The sequence below is a fragment of the Aulostomus chinensis genome, chromosome 6 (genome assembly GCF_037954235.1).
Source record: "Aulostomus chinensis isolate RoL2024-O1b breed Wild chromosome 6, RoL_Achi_v1.0, whole genome shotgun sequence".
Classification (NCBI taxonomy): Eukaryota; Metazoa; Chordata; class Actinopteri; order Syngnathiformes; family Aulostomidae; genus Aulostomus; species Aulostomus chinensis.
The window spans coordinates 23,450,081-23,469,708 of NC_141325.1; the positions used below are offsets into that span (position 1 = coordinate 23,450,081).

The 19,628-nt window shown below is 40.4% G+C and overlaps 1 protein-coding gene across 1 annotated transcript in view; it reads right to left on the reverse strand.

The window, feature by feature from the left end:
• The window catches only part of LOC147260476 (protein crumbs homolog 2-like), a 36,212-nt gene extending 17,345 nt beyond the window's left edge, over window positions 1–18,867 (reverse strand). Inside the window, exons 1-6 of the mRNA XM_086207081.1 lie at window positions 18,655–18,867; window positions 9,272–9,967; window positions 6,670–6,865; window positions 4,720–4,859; window positions 3,859–4,044; window positions 3,652–3,765 (exon numbers count right to left, since the gene is read on the reverse strand). Of these exons, the coding sequence (XP_086063207.1) occupies window positions 3,652–3,765; window positions 3,859–4,044; window positions 4,720–4,859; window positions 6,670–6,865; window positions 9,272–9,967; window positions 18,655–18,724 (1,402 nt within the window). The 5' untranslated portion in view covers window positions 18,725–18,867. The remainder of the gene's footprint in view (window positions 1–3,651; window positions 3,766–3,858; window positions 4,045–4,719; window positions 4,860–6,669; window positions 6,866–9,271; window positions 9,968–18,654) is intronic.
• Window positions 18,868–19,628: the final 761 nt, after the last annotated feature.

Consider the following 19,628-nt stretch of genomic DNA (forward strand, 5'->3'; position numbering starts at 1 on the left):
AATGCCTTCCTCCCATGATCCACTACATCCAACACACTCCTCACACACTGCTGGGTGACACAAGTGAACCAACCACGTCCTCTCGTTCTCTCTCTTGGTTTAGCTTGCAATGCAGGAATCTCAACACTCCTCCACTCTGTACCAGGCAGTCAGACAGGAGTGATTACAAGGCAGCCCTGCCCACCTTTTCTTTTCCTCCCTCCTCCATCCGTCCCTCCCTCCCGCACACACACCCTGTGCTCCTCTTCTATCTGCAGCCCAGCCCTACCAGAGTGGTAAGCCTCCAGCTGGCTCCTGTCAGTGTTTGACAAGAGGAATGCAGTGCTGCAGTCCACTCGGTGATCCTCTGTGCTAGTCTGTGGACGCCCACTAGTGGCAGGTGTTAAACTATGGGAAGTGGCAGGCCCAGTCTCTGATGACTTGGCCTGAGCCATGGCTTAACTGACAAATGCTGATACTTACCAACATTTTTTTTTCAGATTTAATTATGAGTCTTGGATTTCATCACCCTGTGCAATGTTTGGGGATAGGAATAGAAAATGACTTCGTCTGATTTCTGAAATTGATTAGAAAGTTACAAAAAACAACATTTTGAATACGATCTTTTGGGTTCTGAATTTGCAAAAACAAAATCTCGACGTCTCTGAACCTTGACATTCTAATTCAGCTTGACTTTCCATATCACAACTTTATTGGGAATAATCTCAGACATATCATAAGTCACACTTTAAAGTCAAATATTCTTAGAATTCATATTTCATCATTCTTACTTTGTTGAATTAATTCAAAAACAACTCTAGAGAATAAAAATTCAGGAAGAAATTGCAAATGTATCAGCAAAACATCACCACCGACGACTAACAAAATTTCTCTTCCCAGAAAGAGGATGTGTTGGCCTGGGAATTCAAGATTAACTTAAATTTACATTTCAATGACAGATGCCCTCTCATGGGTGTTGTTACTGTAAAAACAGCAGTTTAACATGTCAGATTACAATGGCATACACAGTGGTGGGTAAAGTAATTTTACTTCAGATCTATACTAAGTGTATTTTTCAAGTTATATCCATTTGGAAAAAACAAACAAGCGAGAAAGATTTTTAAAGCACACTGGCAGGGTTATGGCAACGGCAGATAATCACAAAGACCCAGCACCCATAGATTTATTTTAAGTCACTGTTGGAAAATGCAGAAATGAAAAAAATGACATTGTTACCCTTTTAACATTAGAAAATACATTGAGCTTCAATTCTGCAATTGCACTGGGAAAATATCCATCCATTTTCTACTGCTTATCCTGTTAAGGGTCACGGGGGGCTGGAGCCTATCCCAGCAACATTCAGGCGAGAGGCGGGGTTCACCCTGGACAGGTCGCCAGTCCATCGCAGGGCCAACACATAGAGACAGACAACCATTCACACTCACATTCATACCTACGGTCAATTTAGAGTATCAATCAGCCTCGTCCCCAATTGCATGTCTTTGGACTGTGGGAGGAAGCTGGAGAACCCGGAGAGAACCCACGCCGGCACAGGGAGAACATGCAGACTCCACACAGAAAGAAAGCCAGGGCTCGAACCCAGAACCTTCTTGCTGTGAGGCGACAGTGCTAACCACTGCACCACCGTGCCACCCCATTAAGAAAATATACACAATACATTTATATTAAAGAGAAACTTTTTTTTGTATTATTTTGAAAAGCAAGAACTTCAATACATCAATTTATATAAAATTTTAAATAAGCAACTTTCATTCATTTATTTAATTTATTTATTTATTTATTTATTTCATTTATTTATTTGCTTTTCATTTATTTTTAATCATGGGAAATATGTGACCAGCAGTATAAATACGTTGACCTAAATACAGTGGTTGTGTACTTTTTCTACCACTGAATATATAAGGAACAAGTCTGTAAGCATGGTTTCCACTGGAAACTGAAGGCATGGTTTCAACCGCCATCATGATTGATTTTCCCCTTACATTAACAAAAGAGCCCTTTTCACCAATTAAACTTTAATAAAGGCACAGAACATTACTATTTTGATTTCTAACATCTTTGGAGGCACACCACAATGGCCGGGTCTGAGGACTTGTTGGCTGCACTTGACATTAAAGGTACACAGTTGTTGAGATCAGTAATGAACCAACATGCTGTGATTTGTGTCATTTGTATAGATTTTTCAATGATGTATAGCTACATAACTCTAACTAAGGATATGTGTAATCTCAAGTATCTTGCACCAACTGCTTTCTGACCATTTACCACAGACACAGGGAAGGCCAAGGAGTGCAGCGCTTCATCCATACTGGTTAACAGCCAGCCAAAGTTGCAACCACTTAGCACACATGGGAGATCAACTGCTTGCAACTGCTGTTTGCCATATGGAGCTGTGCTCAACAAAATTATCTCCTGTTGCAAAGTACAGTACAGGCGTGTTTAAAGTGCAGCATGCCAGAGGTAACAATGCAGTTAAATTGGGTAAAGGACCCTACTTTGTTCACAATGTATTGTATCATCCTTTTGTGTTTTATTAGATTTTAAATAGGCTCCTAAGCAGCTTTAATATAATCTCCCCTCCCCGTGGACAATTCTTAGTTGACCAGACCCTTTGTTTAATACCTAAGATGGTCAGGGGACATATGGCACCTTTTATTGGCTTTTTTTTCTGCTGTGTTCCTCTAAAACCATATGCCCTCCCAGCCACTGTTGTCCTCCACAATGTTTGACCATGCTGTTAGCAAATTAGCTTCTTATTTTGGTTGATCAGCGCTTTTGGCTTGAATCGCACTTGCAGTCCAGATTTGGTCTTTCAAGGTCAGCTTTTGGTGCAACTCCTCCTGATTTGAGTGATGCTGTAGCAAATCTCCTCTAATGAGGTATTAATACCTTGGCTGGCCATGAGGCATGAGCCACAGGAGGAAGATTAACCCCTTTGTGTTGGGCGAGTGGTCGTTGGAGACTTCGCATGAAGGTTATCTTTGTACAGTGGTTTGGATGAGTTTGGATCTGTTTCACTTTTACATACATTAAGATCAATTTTTGTTACGCACCTGGAAAATGGCGGCATCAACTTTCTGACAACGTTGTTTGCATATACTCAAGGGTCACACTCCATCGTGCGCAATGTTACGATTAGAAAAATGAAACCATTTGCATCAACTGCACTGCAGAGTCTATCCAACTAACAGTGAGGCCATGTGTCAGCTATGGACCAACTGTGGACAAGAATCCATTGCCGTAGTTGGGCTGAGCGCTGATGGGCATCATCTGTTACAATGTGCTTCACATTCATCACTTGTTTCAAATATTATTCACTACTGTTCAATCTGCACCACTGCATCTTCAACACCCTTAACTCTATTTTTAATGTGAGAGAGTATAATAGCACCTAATAACACATACACAAGTGGGCTGACTTTTGCCCTGCTTACAAACAGGCAGGTGGCAAGATACACAGTCTTGCTGAACAGGCCTCACCACATCCTCCACTGAGCCTTTTCTCTCACTCTGGCACTGACAAAAAAATAGAGCCCCTATCGTCATATGAATAAGGCACAGTCCTGGGGAGTATTGGTGGAGAAAGAGCGACATAGTTCAAATGTTTTGCTGGAAGACAAGAAGAAAGGAGAAGATAAAAGCATTTTCTACCTGTGAAGCCATCTGGGCACCAACATTGATAAGTGTTGACCAAATCCTTGCAACTTCCTCCATGCTGGCACGGAGCAGACTCACATTCATCCACATTGACAGAGCAATTGGCTCCTACAAGAGAAAAAAGTTAGGGAGGTTCAATATTCTCATCACTTAGTTGATGAGACAGTGTAGCAAGGAGATGTACGGTTTTTGACAATTCACCTGTGAATCCTGGCAGACAGTGGCAGATGAAGCCAGCTGCTTGTTCATAGCTGAAATTTGCTGTGCTGAGTTCAGGCAGAACCCCATAGTTCAGGGGATGAGAGCGCTGGAAACATTCACCGCCATTCTCACAGGGATGCTGCTCACATTCATCTTCATCCACCTGGCAGTTCTCTCCCTTGTACCCTGCCACCACACAGATGCACACAGATGCTTACATAGAGCTTACAGATGCTTTTGGTTTTTTATTTTTTTAAATAATGAATCTGTGTCATCATTTATTGTTTCTTACACACACACACACACACACACACACACACACACACACACACACACACACACACAAAACAGAGCCAGATTGAAGAAAGTTGAAGCTATTTGCATTGGCTAAATTCTGATAACATTTAAAGGCATAGATGTTTACATGTGTTCTTTATATCACAATGACAATCATCCTTTTTTTTTTATTTACAATTCATCAAAGTCCTTATTAAAGACACAAATAGTGCTGCAAAGCTGTACACTGGATGGCAAATGGTGCAGCTCACAGCCCTGCTCTTTTGCCCTTTCTTGCCCTCTTATAATGAATTCTTTTGTTAACGTGATTTATGTGTGGGAACCTGCAGGTTCTGGACGACCTTTAAGGTTTACTTTGTTTCCTTTAAATGCTTTACCACACAGTGTTTCCCATTTGTTTAGTTAAATAGTAAATAGAGCTCATGACAGTTACAATTTATATTTTAAGAATTGTACATACCCTGATGCCGAGTGTAACATGTACAAAACATGATGATAATCTTTGCATGTTGCAGTTGAAAACATTTGATGTTTTTCGAATTGATACACATTGTTATTGTCTACCTGGCCAGCAGAGACATATGTACTGGTTGATCCCCTCCAAGCATGTGGCTCCATGTTGACAGGGGCCAGAAGCACATTCAGGAATATCTTCTTCACAGTGGTCGCCTACAAAACCCGTCCCCTCACAGTTGCACTCAAAGCTGGAAAAGAGCAGAATTTGTGTGAAAATCTCTTAAGTAAAGATAAGCAGAAAAGAGCTTCTCGGAGCAGTGGTGGACAAAGTACACAACCCCAGAACTTCAGTCCAAGTTTAGATACTCCAGCTCAAAATTAGAAGAATTAAAGTTGCTTTTTTTCACTAATTAAATTATTGGAGGGCTCATGTAAAAAAAAATTAAGAAATAAAAAAAAATTTAAAGTGATAGTTCACTTGCAGGTTCTTCACATTTGCCTTTAAAGTGCTCACAAAAAAGATCTCTTGAAATTTTTTTCTCTCATGTATCATTTTTTGTTGCTCCAAAATGTAGACAGAACCAGTCACATACATTTAGCTTGGAGCGAACAGCAACTGGCAACTAACAGCTACAGAAACAAAACAACAGTAAAACTGCCCAAAAATGCCCATTTACCAACTCTCATGAACATGCGTTGTACAGTACAATCAACATCTTATCAGTCATACGCTCAGGAATGCAGCTGAAAGCTAATTATATTAAACCCTAACCAGCTGGCACATTCAGTAGAACCAACTTCATTATGTTAGACTACAGTGGTTCCAAATTGAGGAAAGTGGGGGTTTAGTATCTTTCACAAGGACACTCTTAAGAAGAGGCCAGGATTTCGCACGTCAGTTACATGACAGCCACTCTGTCTCAAAGCCATATTTTTAGATTTCATTTTACTCATATTACAATTGAAAGGCAAATCCAACTATGACTATAACTTCTATTACCATGAAACATTTATAAACAATCTTAATTCATTACAGCTTCACAATCATAAAGCACCAGTGCCCCAAAGTGCCCCATGTGTTTTGTCTTTTTTTTTTTTAGTATGAAATCAACGGCACTTAATAAAATAGAAAAAAAAAAATCCAGATCATCTGCAATTTATAATGTAAGTAATGTGGCGCATCGGCGCAGCTTCAGTCACACTTGCGCCAAGATGTTCAATTGTTTTGCTGCTGCATTTTCTCAAAAACAAATGCAAATATGTTAGCGTTGACATTATGAAGGATTGGAATACTGGATGAAATTAAGTTTTATAATGGAGAATATACACACTCAGTCTTGACTGGAACAGAACAGAGGCTGCTTTATCAGCGCACCACATACATCCGTTTCCAGTTGTCACCTTTAGAATACGAACACATTTAGCAGCATTATTATTCAACAGTTAACAAAATAATCTGTTTACTTTTATTTTCAATGAATAGTTTGTGTCTTTATCGTCTCACTGGTGTCTTGTATGAAATGGTGACAATGCACAGGAATTTATTGGAAAAACTTGTTTAAGCTCACATAGCCTATTTTTGGTTGACGTATTAAAACTTTGTTGACTAATTTCTTAAAATCGCCTTTTATTTTTGATAGTATTTCTGTGATCTTAGTTTCCTACTCTGAGTTGTGAATGCAAACTTGTTGATTTTAAATAATCCGGAAATTGAGTGTCACTCGACTAGCCTATATTAAGGTGATGTGATGTGTAAGGGTGATTCTGTATGGATTCTCGAGGCGTGGTGTCATATTGATGGTATTGTGAGGTGTGTTAATTTAGGTAGGACTAAGTAGGACGTCACTGAAGGCCTAGACGTGAAATGCGTGGCCTGCCACTGTCTAAATGAGACCATAATTTACAAAACTAACATGATTCTCCTTTGACAATTGAAAATTGACTCCATGAACATAAATGGAAAATATTGGGTAATACACCAAATGAGAAGGTTGGTCATTGTTCTCTTCGAGAAGACAGAAAAATTGTGTGTGTGTGTGCGTGTGTGTGTAATCTTACCCATTGATCCTGTCTATACATCTGCCCTCATTCACACATGGCATGCTGGCACATTCATCGATGTTGACCTCGCAGTCCTGGCCTATGAAACCATCCATGCACTCACAAGTGTACATGGCCACATGATCTTGGCAAGTGGCACCGTTCTGGCAGGGATGCCCCTCACACTCATCGATCTCCATCTCACAGTTAATCCCTGCAGGGATGGCAGTTAACCAAGGCATGAGACTGGCAGGATACCTCATTAGTTTAGCACACATACAGGTTCAACACAAGGAGCTGCCAAGAGCTCAGATGCAGACAGACAGCAGAACATCACCACACACAGCTTCACTAACTCTTTTAATATAATTAATGAAATATGATATAAATGTATTTATCTAAACTTGTAGGTCAGAAGATTTGACTATTTTTTTTCTGGTCAGTTTCTCAATTCTCACAAAATTGCTCTAGTGTAAAGTCACAAAAGAACACGAACTGTAAAAAACTGGTGTCATGCATTATCGTAAATAACCTAAAACATCATCAGAGACCGCATTCATCCTCTAGAGGGCCTTACAGCAAAACTGAAAACGTGAATAAGTCAGAAATTTGCCCTTTTTTGGGGTTAAAAGGTATAGTTTACCCAATATTGAAAATTCTGTCATCATACACTCTTAGTCGTGCCAATGGAATGTCGGATGAAGTTTTTTACACCATAAAAGACTGCTGGAGTTTAACAGGAAAAAGTGCTGCAGTAATCCTCCTCACATTAGGACGTACAAACAATACATAATAAAACCGTCAAATTCCTGCATGCCGCTGGTCCACACAAGTCTGCCTAAGCTCCAACACGCCATGTTGTTGGAAAACATCGCTGATGCCATGTTTTTAGCCTCATTAAAAGCATGGCATCATGGCTGGGAGCTCCAGGCTAAAGTGAAGAGGGAGACAAAAAACTGTGATGTTTTCAAAACAACTAGGTGTGTTGAAGCTTCAGCCCACTTGGAATACTGGGGACCAGCAGAATGGAGGAATTTTATGGTTTTATGTATTTCTTTGCATGTTCAAAAGTTTGTCACGGTTCACATCAACTGATTGGGACATGACTACAATGCTTTTTCTTTTCCTGTGAAACTCCAGCAGTGGTTTGTGGAAAAAAAAATATGCCCAACATTCCACCAGCATGAGGGTGAGTAGATAATGGGGGAATTTTCATTTTGGGTGAACAATCCCATTCAGACCCTCCCGATGGATTTCAAGTTGACTCTGAGACAAGATAGGACATGATGAGAGTTTGAAATCCATCCATCCATCCATTGTCTTCCGCTTATTCCTACACATTAAGGGTCACGGGGGGGGCTGGAGCCTATCCCAGCGTCAACGGGCGAGAGGCAGGGTTCACCCTGGACAGGTCACCAGTCCATCACAGGGCCAACATACAGAGACGAACAACCATTCACACTCACATTCATACCTACGGTCAATTTAGAGAATCCAATCAGTCTAGTCCCCAATTACATGTTTTTGGATGGTGGGAGGAAACCAGAGTACCAGAGAGAACCCACGCAGACACAGGGAGAACATGCAAACTCCACACAGAAAGATCCTGTGCCTGAGCCAGGACTCGAACCCAGAACCTTCTTGCTGTGAGGCGACAGTGCGAACCACTGCACTACTGTGCAGCCCGAGAGTTTGAAATATGTTTCAAAAAAGAATTCAAAGGTTCAAATATTAAACTTAGTTGTTGTTTTTTTTAATTGTGATATCTTTTGTGTAATACTTTACAACTGTATTGCTTCAGGTCTTTATCTTTTTCTTTTTTTTTAATGATTTTTGCCACGATGTGAGCAGAGTCTGAATTAACTGCCAGCCTGGACTGGACACAATATGCTCCATTTTTGCATCATAACAATTTTTATTTTTATTTTATTTCCCTTTTTTACTTTGTTTTGGGGATTTGTTTTGTTTTGGTTTGGTTTGGTTTGCTTATCCACTTAATAGGAATCATTTATTTTGATGTCAGTCCCATCAGAATTATGTAATTATTTAGTTGTTGACAATTAGTTATACATAGTTGTTTTTCTTAATGTGTTTCTAGTTTTTGTTTGTCCTTGTGTTTTGGTTCATTCTGGTAAGGTACTGTTTTACTTTGAAAGCTTTACCTCCTGTGTCTTTGTGTGCTTCATACTTCCTGTCAGTTTCCCGCCTTTTTTACATGAACCACCTGTGTCTTGTAGTTGTTAATCACAGCCCTGCTCCTAGTCTTTTCTTGACCAATCAGCTCCTTCCCTGACCATGTGTTCTCCCACCTGTTTCTTCTGTTTGATTAGCAATTTATTTAAGTGTCTATGTCTTCTGGCCACCCTATCAGCTTCTCTATGCAGCAAGTTCCTTGTGTAGTTTTGATTAGTTTCCCAGCTATTTTTTTTTTTAAATCTTTAAATCTTCTTTGCCTCTGCATTTGGATCCTGTTCCACATTTGATGTTTGACTTTATATATAAAGTATGGCCTCAATATATATGCAGAGACTCCTCTGATTGACACATGATTTCTCCAGAGTATCATCTCCAGTTCTGTGCACATTAAAGAAAATAATAATCGTGATCCTTATTGTCTTACCTTCAAAGCCTGGAGAGCAATCACACCTATAATGATCGACCTCATCCTGACATGTACCGTTGTTTTGACAAGGGCGGGAAGCACATTCATTTATATCCAAGTCACAGTGATAGCCTTGAAATCCAGGCACACAGAAACATTGGTAAGTATTGACCCCGTCTTTACAGATGGCTCCGTTCTGACAGGGCTCCGACTGGCATTCATCGATGTTCTCCTCACAGTTGGTGCCCTGGAACCCAGCAGCACATTGGCACTGATATCCAATGTCAGGGATGTCCAGACAGGGGCCACCATTCTGGCATGTGTCTTCTGAGCAAATAGTCACATTATCCTGGCAATCTTCTCCTCCTAATCCATGGGGACAGTGGCAAGAATAACTGTTGACTCCATCAGCACAGTAGGACCGGATACCTTTGCAAGGGTTGCTCTGACACTCATCTAGATCCTGGGTGCAGTTGAAACCTGTGAAGCCATCTGGGCAGTGGCAGGTGAACTTGTCAGTCCCAAGTGTACCAGTACAGTTGGGACAAGGGGCCAGAATACAAGCATCATACAGCTCATCGCAGTTTTTGCCCATGTACCAAACTGGTCCTTTGGGGCACAGACACACATAATCACCCAGGTGGTCAAGACATGTGGCACCATTACTGCAGGGAGATGAGAGACACTTGTCTGCTGCCGCTGTGCACAGAAGGCCTGAAAATGAAAGGGAATATTGGTATTAAAGATTAAATATATATTACTTTAGTATGTATATCTCTATGTATTCATCTGTATTTCCTTTTAAATATTGCAGTCAAACCATGTCAATAATTAAATTGCTTCTCCAGATTCTAGAATGTGAAATTGTCTGCGGTGAGTGTGGCCGTCACTTGAAATGAATTAATGCCCTTACTGTAAGATTTTTTTCGACATCACTAACCCCCATTTAGCTAGAAACACAAAAAGTTTAATTAGCCATCTCTAAACTGAATCTTAAGAATGACAGTCAACTTCTACACCAAGAAGATTTCATGCAGAATCTTTGAAGCCATCAAAATTTGACTGAGAGCGATGTTTTTTTCAACTTCCAGACACATAGGCCTGTGCAGACCTGGCATTATTTTGGAGATGCATTCATTTCTCATTGCTTCCTACCCGATCCCATGTGGTTGCATTCACTCACATGCCTCACATTCCTGAGCACACTTACATCATCACTGAGATGTACAAGTCTGGGTTTTGATTGGGAATCCCGCTGCTCTGATATTATGTCATCACGAGAGTAAGATGAGACGGGACAGCAGTCCAGGCTATGTATACCAGGCATGCCCACAAACACACACAGACACTACATTGTAACGAGAGGTGACAAGTTTGTACCCCAAACTGCAGTTTGAGTACTTGGTTTAACATACGTGGAGCAAGCAGCTGCTGAGAGACAAGCGGCACGTGAAATATTCTCATGCTCTGTTTGCTTTGCTCTCATGCTCTTAAACTTATCAGGTGATAATGTTGTTGGTGGCTTTCACCTAGAATTTAACTCTTTCCCTGCCATCAACAAGAGTTTCCAGCAATATTTGTATGCACTGAATGCATTTGATCTTTTGTATTCATTCCCCACATGTTTGAGGATGTTATTGTGCACCTGGAGAAAGAAAACTGCACATCTGAGTCCAAAAACAAGCGAAAGACACAGGATGGTAACCAGACGATGCAGCAAACTGATAGATGTTGTGGTTCTTCAGTGGGCCTGTGGTGCTGGAACAGGCCAGTGTAGGACCACTTTAGTTGGGCAGAGGAGGGAGATGGATAAGTTGGCTGTCAAGCTGGTTGAGCACGTCCACCACGTCAAGCACTATTTATTTTCTTTAGTATATAGTCAGTGCACTGTAACTGTAAGGGACTGAATAAATCCCTAAAAATGGATAAATGCAAATATCAAATGGTTTGTTTGTTTTATGAAAATACAGGCAATTTTTTTTGTTTGTTTTTTGCTGTGTTCTGTTTTTTTCATTGTACAAAACATTCTGGGAGTATTGAAGGATCAGTTCAAATGGTAAAAAAGGACGGGGTTGGAGAGTAGAGGTGAAATGTTCGGACACTATATTTGGAATTTCAATCAGCTACAATCAATGACTTAATTTCAGCAACAATAACACATAGCAAATGGCAAATTTAAACATTATCACTGAAATGTGTGAAAACAAGAATTATAAAATTAGTTTATAAAATTATTTCATAAAATACAAAGACGCTGTCAAACTTAATTCTGCAGCTGCAACATGATCCTGCTTTTACTCAAAGGGTTTCTATTATTGTAAAAATTATTTTAAATGAGTGAGATTTATTCATTGATCCAATGTGTCAAAAAAAAATAATCTCCGCTTCTAAAGGACCGACTGCATGTCTTTTATTGTGAGAAGGAGGCAGAATAGAGAAATTGGGATTGTGGAAGAAAATCTGACACTGAGCAGGTTTGCGTCAGATAATCACCCTATTGCTGCTTTTTTTTTTTTTTCATTGTTGAAGTTTTGTCTCTTTTTATAACTAAAAACTCAAAGCTTTCTTCATCATAGGGTTAACATGCTATGTTTTCTAAGCCTACTTCTTGAAATATGGCCAAGACTGGAGGGGTTCTTAAATAACTGACTGATACACAAATATTAGCTTTTGTAAGACAGGAAATACACGCACACACACACACACACACACACACACACACAAACACCCTCGCACTGAGGCTGCTTGAGAGGGGAAAACATGTAACAAAATATGACTGCATGGAGCACTGCTGATACTGTGTGGACTCCTTTTTCTCTCCGTCTTATCTCCGCTGACTTGAAGGAGGGGGAACCACTTTTCATTAGAGAAAGAGTGATCTTCAGAACAAACGCAAACTTTCTTCTGTTTCTGAAACGCACTAAGAGTGCGCTTTAATTCAAGGTCCCTCATTAGCCTCAACTAGAAAATGCATGTTCCTGTGTCAATTTTTGTGTTTACATGGAAGATATAGTGTTGACATGGATTTCACACTCATTTTGTGCCATGTGAACCTGAGATTTCTGTGACTTCTGGAGTAAACACGTCGCCCGCCCAACATGGTGCTGCAACCTGAAACACTGATGCTACTCTCTGATTTTTATATGGTCTATGGGCGAATATACAAGTGATGCATGCTAACTAGCTGCTGTGCAGGCCCACTTGAGTTTTACAAGCACTCATTCACCAAAATGTCTGACAACCACAAACTGGAGTATCTTCCTGTGGAACAAAAATACAGGAAACCAGTTGTACTGGGCAGTATCTAACTGCTCACTCTTATGCCTTACTTTCACACTTTCAAACATACTTGGAAATCTATCTTAACTTCACGGAGACGCTGATGGCAGGATCCGGGGAGACACAGCATACATGGTCAACCAGCAAATAAATTATGTATGTATTATGTATTTAAGAAAAACAATCCATCCATCCATTGTCTTCTATTTATTCCTATACATTAAAGGTCGCGGGGGGGGGGGCTGGAGCCTATCCCAGCATCAACGGGCGAGAGGCGGGGTTCACCCTGGACAGGTCGCCAGTCCATCGCAGGGCCAACACATAGAGACAGACAACCATTCACACTCACATTCATACCTACGGTCAATTTAGAGTATCAATCAGCCTCGTCCCCAAATTGCATGTCTTTGGACTGTGGGAGGAAGCTGGAGTACCCAGAGAGAACCCACGCAGGTACAGGGAGAACATGGAGACTCCACACAGAAAGATCCAGTGCCTGAGCCAGGACTCGAACCCAGAACCTTCTTGCTGTGAGGCGACAGTGCTGACCACTGCACCACCGTGCAGCAAAGAAAAACAGTGATTTTGTAAATTCAGTTCTGCATATAAATTAATGTAAGAATTCACTGCCATTTGGCAGCAATTGGGGTAACCAATCTTTGAAATGTATCATTGATAAAGGAAATATTGAAAATGGTAAATGGACTTTATTTGGTATTGTGCCTCTCTACCTGAAGGCATGAGGAACTTTACAGTTTTGCTTCACTCACCCATTCATGCACACACACACACACACACACACACTAATGGTGGAGTAGAATGGAATGCTAATTTGTATATTTATATACTTGTAATATATGAATATATAACTTGGAAACTAAAGAAGCAGGAAAATCATACATTTTTAGGGTTTAAACTCACATATACTGTATAATGGTGTTTCTTTCAAGAAAAAGGAAAAATAATGTGTTGGCTTTGAAGTGCTGTGAATGAGCAGCTTGAAAATGCCAGACTGTAAGTGAACTGCTCACCAGCTGGTTAACAAAGCAGACCATCCCTCCCTCATCAGCTTTAGCTGCATTATGCTGTAGCTTAGTATGCGGTGGGCTACCTGCAACACTGACCTTTAGAGGTGCTTAGACACCACTCTGGTAATGAAGAGTAAAAAGCCCCTCTTTCCACTGGACTTAAGGTCACAGCAGATGGTGTTAAAAGTAAACTTATTACGAGGCCAAGCTAGCAGCTGTCAGTGTTGTCAATGAAAGTTTCATACAGTTTACACAGTTTGGGCCATGGGGCTGTTCGGATAAGGGCAGCAGTGACATTCAAGCTTGAAAATGCATTCATTTTCTTATAGCTGCAAGTAGAAGAATATCCATAGTGTAAAGAGAATGAATTCTAATTTTTGCATAGAACTGACTAGGGTATTGATGTTACATCCAATAAAACTGGCCAAAAATCCTGCAAACCTTGTCTCTTGTTTTTTTCACAATGGCAATCGGAATTGCCTCCTGGGTCAAATGATCCTGCAATGGCAGTACTGTATTATAGGTATTTATTGGCTTTGCTCGGATCGGAAATAATAGGAGCGCAAAACCTCAGTAAACATGTTCATTTGTTGCCAGCTCTCATCACCCTCAGTCACCAACATACCTCCTACAAACCAGGGAAGCTCCACTGCAAACAATGTATGCGGAGGTAATGAAAACTTCCATGGGTGACCTCCACAAGGTTCTGTTATCTTGAACCCATATTTAGTATATTTAGTTTAAAAACAAACAGGAACAAATGATACAAAATAGAAACCAATGAAAAACTGCCCATGCCTCTCTGCTTCAGCAATCACAGATTGTATACACACAGAAGATACGACACTCTGGTCTGAACCAGTTCTTGATCTGCTAACATAAAACCTTAGTTGAGGTAGGCAATATCAGAGTGCCCCAGAGGATCTATTTAAAATTGTTTACATGTTTTAAAATGTCTGTCCACTACAGCGCTTTTACATGTTTTTCTCTATCGTCTCTCAGTAAGCTTCTACAAACCATGCTTATCATTGCGTTTCTTTGGGAGGCACTGTGGCAGGAGAAGTTTTCCTCTCTGAGTGACTCGTCAACAACTCTCCTCTAACAGTATTCATATTTTCTCTGTAACACCTTCACTTCTCATTTCCTGCCCTTGTCTCCTCAACACCCCCAGTTCCACAGTTTTACTTCCTTTAACTTACTCCTCACACTGTCTCAATGCTTTCTAGACCTGATACATCCTGAGCTGACGTGTTAGAGGTGTGTGAGATGTTATAGATGATTCTTCGGTTTGAATGTGCATGCAGGTAGTGTTGGGTCGCTGTTCCCGTGTGAATGCTTGTTAGATATAATTTGTTAAGAGGTACTTAGCTCTTTGGAACGGCTTGTTAAACTATTAATGTACAATTTTAAAGTAAATTAGTAGATCGTGAATTAAAGCTGGAATTCAAAAAGTAGAGATATTATTTCATAAATTCAGTTAATGAATACTTTTGGAAACATATCCAACGAGTGTTTACAAATTATTTGTTCTCAGCAGACAAATGATTTATATGAAGTATCAGAATAGTGTCAGATCATGTTTCAAGCTAATTTAGAAAACAATAACATAAAAATCAACATTAACTTATGTTATTATGTTAGCTTTTATTACCTTGAGCAATTTTTCGTGGAATTTGTTTACATTAATAAAATGTATGAGCCTTCAGGTGTAACGTGTTGCATCTTAGAGAAGTGACAGAAGGATGCTAGTGTAGAGAAATGTGAATGTGTGCACCTCACGTTTCTGTGAAGGATTGTGTCACTCTGCTGTGTTTCACAGGTGAGCTGATGCCACCTTGTTTGTTATCTGCCTTGTGGTAAAAGTGTTAGGTTTTGCATGCTTCTTCCTCCCTATCTCATTTCGAGGTGTGATGTCTTTCTTCAGTGTGTTATTTCCTGCGTCTTCAATCATGTCTTTACCCCTCACTAGCCCTCCCCCTGTCTGGCTACCACTTACACTAAGATTACCCTTTTCATTCCTTTACAGTGAGCAACACCTTTTCTCCATTAATGATCTCTTTTGTCTCCAGAACTTTCTCAGGACTGGCCAAATCTGTGCCCCGCAAAACCTGTAATCTTTTTGAGGAGAGCTCACAAAGACAGTGAGGGTCTCTTCACTCTTCACCCCTCTATCTAAACCTCATCAACCCCTCAGACATTCCAAAGAGCTGATAACAGTTCCTCCTAAACATAGCCCATCCCCCCAGGATCGCCAAGCACCCCATAGATCATGGTTATGGCTAGACGGCTTGATCCCTGGCACTGACTGGTACCAACATCTTAGCCCACTGATAACACTAGCAGGTTGAAGGATGTCAGAACAAAAGGCTGACACTCTCCAGAGACTCCACGCTGTCCCTTCAGAGGAGGAGCAGCTCTACATACACGTGCCACTACTCCAACTGATGGGAAGCAGGGATGTAATCCAACCATCCCACCGGCAATAAAATCACCACAACACCAAATGTAGATCAATCTGCCACTTAAAATAGTGCCATAAAATTTCCCAGTGATCCGGAAAAAAAGGAGTATTTTTTAGCTGAAACTTTGTGAGCCACTTTTACCGACACTAATGACAGTTTTTGTTGTTTTGTTTTTTGTATTGTCACTTATTTTATGAAGACCTGTAATCCTTTCATTCTTTGCAGATGCCGAGTCATTGCAAAAGAATAGAGTTGACAGAGAGTCATGCTGCAGAGGCACAGGAAACAATCATATGAATCACAGAGAATGAGGGAAGCCCCTAGCAAACGCACAAGACGTGTTCAGAGGAATCTTATTGAATCACCAGGGGAGGCTGGCAACTCCGCCTGGGTTCAGCTTTGTGCTCCAAAGGCTCCACAGCAGGTGGTTTCTTTGCTTTACACAAAAATATGCACAAATCCTCTCTGAATCAGTCACAATTAAGGCTGAGACACGTCTCCTGTGTAAGCTGCTGGGGTGTTCCTAAAGTAATGTTTGTGTTTAGCTAAGAGACAAACACATGAAACAACGCATGTATTTTTTTTCAATCTCTACCAGTGATGTTATGTTAGGGGGTTGGAAAGCAAGTTATCAGATTTTGATGTTGTTTCTATAAGAGTTGTGTCTAAATTTTGAGAATTTTTTGCAAGGATTCAACACTGTGACACAGGGCCAGGATTTTCAAAATCTAAGCCTCCCCCAGACTATGTTTGGAATAAAGCACCCCCCCCCTTACTCCTCCTTACATACAGTTCAGTTTTGATGCCAAGGACCATAATTATGTTATTTGGGTCCACGGACTGTCAACATTTTAGCTGGGCTAGGCTAATACTGCTGTTTCACATAAAGTCAGAATACGTAAGGGTGGAAATAGTCTGTCCTAAGTTATTTATTTGTTTCTGACAATTGGAAAGAAGAAAAAGCTATAATTTTTTGTCTAAACTACTGTATTTCTTAAACTTTAGGGAACTAATATTCTGTCTTTCACCTCCAATCACTGAGCCTTTGTTCTTAGTTTTGTAGACAGAACTGTCTACAGCTCCCATGGGGAGGCCCTTCTCACACTAAACCCATGATTTAGGGCTTTGTGGTTGTCATATTTATTGTTACTAATATCTCAGGAAATTGTATCCGGATTTCTATTTCAAAATACATATGTTTTTGGAGGCACATCTAAATTAGATGGATTTTCTGACTGCAAAGGCCATAACATACTGTATATGTTATGTTCTTACTAATCCAACACCACTCGGTAATCCTTAAATGTCACCAACATGATGGTTTCAGTACTATTACTCGTGAAGTGCGTTAATTCTAACTTTCCTTTGGCAAAGTTTCAGTTTTAAAATAAACTATTATTGTTAAACTTTTCTTGTATTCAGACTAATTTGTTCCGGGATACAACATAGGAAGAGTAATTGTCTGATTTTTAAAAATCTTGTTTTGAAAATGAAGAATACAGAAGTGGTGAGTTCATCTTTTACATATTTATCCTTTCGATCACTCACATATCAGTTTTGTTCTCTTTGTGTGAGAGCACATTCCCCCTAAATTAGTCACAGTTTTACTCTGAAAGGCTGAAATGCACTTGTGTCCACAGTGAGTCATCTGGAGGAGGCAGCAGAAAGACATCCAGAGAAGAGAGGGAGGATGAGTCTTCAAAGTATTTTGTATCCATCCTTCCTCTGTCCTCCTTGTTTTGTCATGCATCTTTTTTTTTGTAATCAATCCCTACCCGGCTCAACATTTCTTTCTGTTGTTCCCTTTTAGTGAATTAGAACAATTATGGTTTGTTTTTTATGTGCATTTCTGTAAAAAAAAGTTTCATGGAACATTTTTACTCAGCAAGCTTCCCCTGCATCTCAAAATCTTTGTGTTCAGTTTGTGTTTTCGGGGGTGTGTTTTCTTTAATTCCTTGAGTGCACAGAGTTCCAGGTCCCTTGCCATGCTCCTTAATAACCATCACCCCCCCCCCCCCCCCCCCATTTAAAGCTGGGACAAAAAAAGAAAAAAAAGGCTGTGTAGCAGTGCAGCCGGACGCTCAACTCGTTACCATGGCGATCTTTAACAATGCCACCCAGCCAGTCTCTGCTGTCAGCCTTCTACTGTTTAAACGAGCTTCGCACAAATGAAGGTCGCGGGAAAAATGGGTCAACAGGATTTTAAAATGGTGCTGGGGTCAACAAGTAACCCCTCCGAACCCCACCCCCCACACACGCCCCACTCACTCCAGGTCTGCTGAAGGAAAACCCAACAACTTGGATGTTTAATTAGCCCACTATCTAGGTTGAATAAGTTGTAAAACTCTTCTATCAAGCAAAGAGAAGTACCATCACCTACACATAAACAGGGAAATCATATTTCATTGATCACAAACAGGATCCTATGGTGACATGAATCACACGTATCAATAGAGAGACTGAATACACACTCTTAAACGAGCTTGTGTGGAGACAAGCAGTTGAAACTGTGGATGCAAGTTGCAGTTGTGAGATTTCTGCCTGAAGTCATATTTACAATAATTAACTAGATAACCCAGATAAGGGTTATAGTAGAAAGTTGCACTTGTTGAAAGGTGATGTGCAGTCTTACCTAGTTTGAACATCATCATGGTGATTAACACCGTCCTCTGATATCTGGACCAAACTCTTCCAAACTCCATGACAATTCAGGATGCTGAGCTTTTCAGTCACTTTAACTTTGCACACCGTTACTCCTCAGGTTCTCCATCCATCCATCATACTTGCAGCTCTCCAGGCTGCTCAGAGTTCCTCCATGCCTGACCACGAGGATTCTGGTGCAGAGTGTGTGCTAGCGTGTGTTTTGAAGTGTGAGTGTGAATGTGTGTGAGTGTATGTGTGAGGAGTCTCTCTGGGGACCAAACAGGGTTAGAGTAAAGCAGAGTAATCACCCCAGCAGAGAGTGGTAGGAAGAAAACATGAGATGGATTTCTGAACTGGACTTTAGACATGAACTATTTTTATTGGGAACTGTATATAACTAACTAACTAACTATACTACTAACTAACTAAATATATATATATATATATATATATATATATATATATATATATATATATATAGTATTTGTGTGTGTGTGTGGATGGGACAAACTAAACTCCAAGACATTATATTTCCATTCAACTAATTGGCTTCATTGAATACATGTATATGCTCAGCGGAGTATTAGCAGTACTGTTTCTTCCAACTTCTGTCTTTTTATGTGTTATTGTGTAGGTTTTATTCACATGCAGCATATGGACATTTTGCTGCTTCACTATGGGGACAAGATCTTTGTTGTGGTCCAGCAGTTGAGGACCTGAGCCTTGAGTCCTGCCCAAAGGGAAATAGAGGCTTAGTGGTTTGTACTCTTAGATTAATGCTCCTGTCAGTGCTCCTGACCAAGGTACTGGCAGAAAGATCTGGAGATGGTATCTGAATGACTGCTCCGTACGATGCAAAAGCACAGCAGCATATCTTAGGGTATACACGCACAGTGACCATACAGACTCCCTCTTCTTCCACTTCTATAATGAGTGTGCATCTTGGATCAATGGCTTACTGCC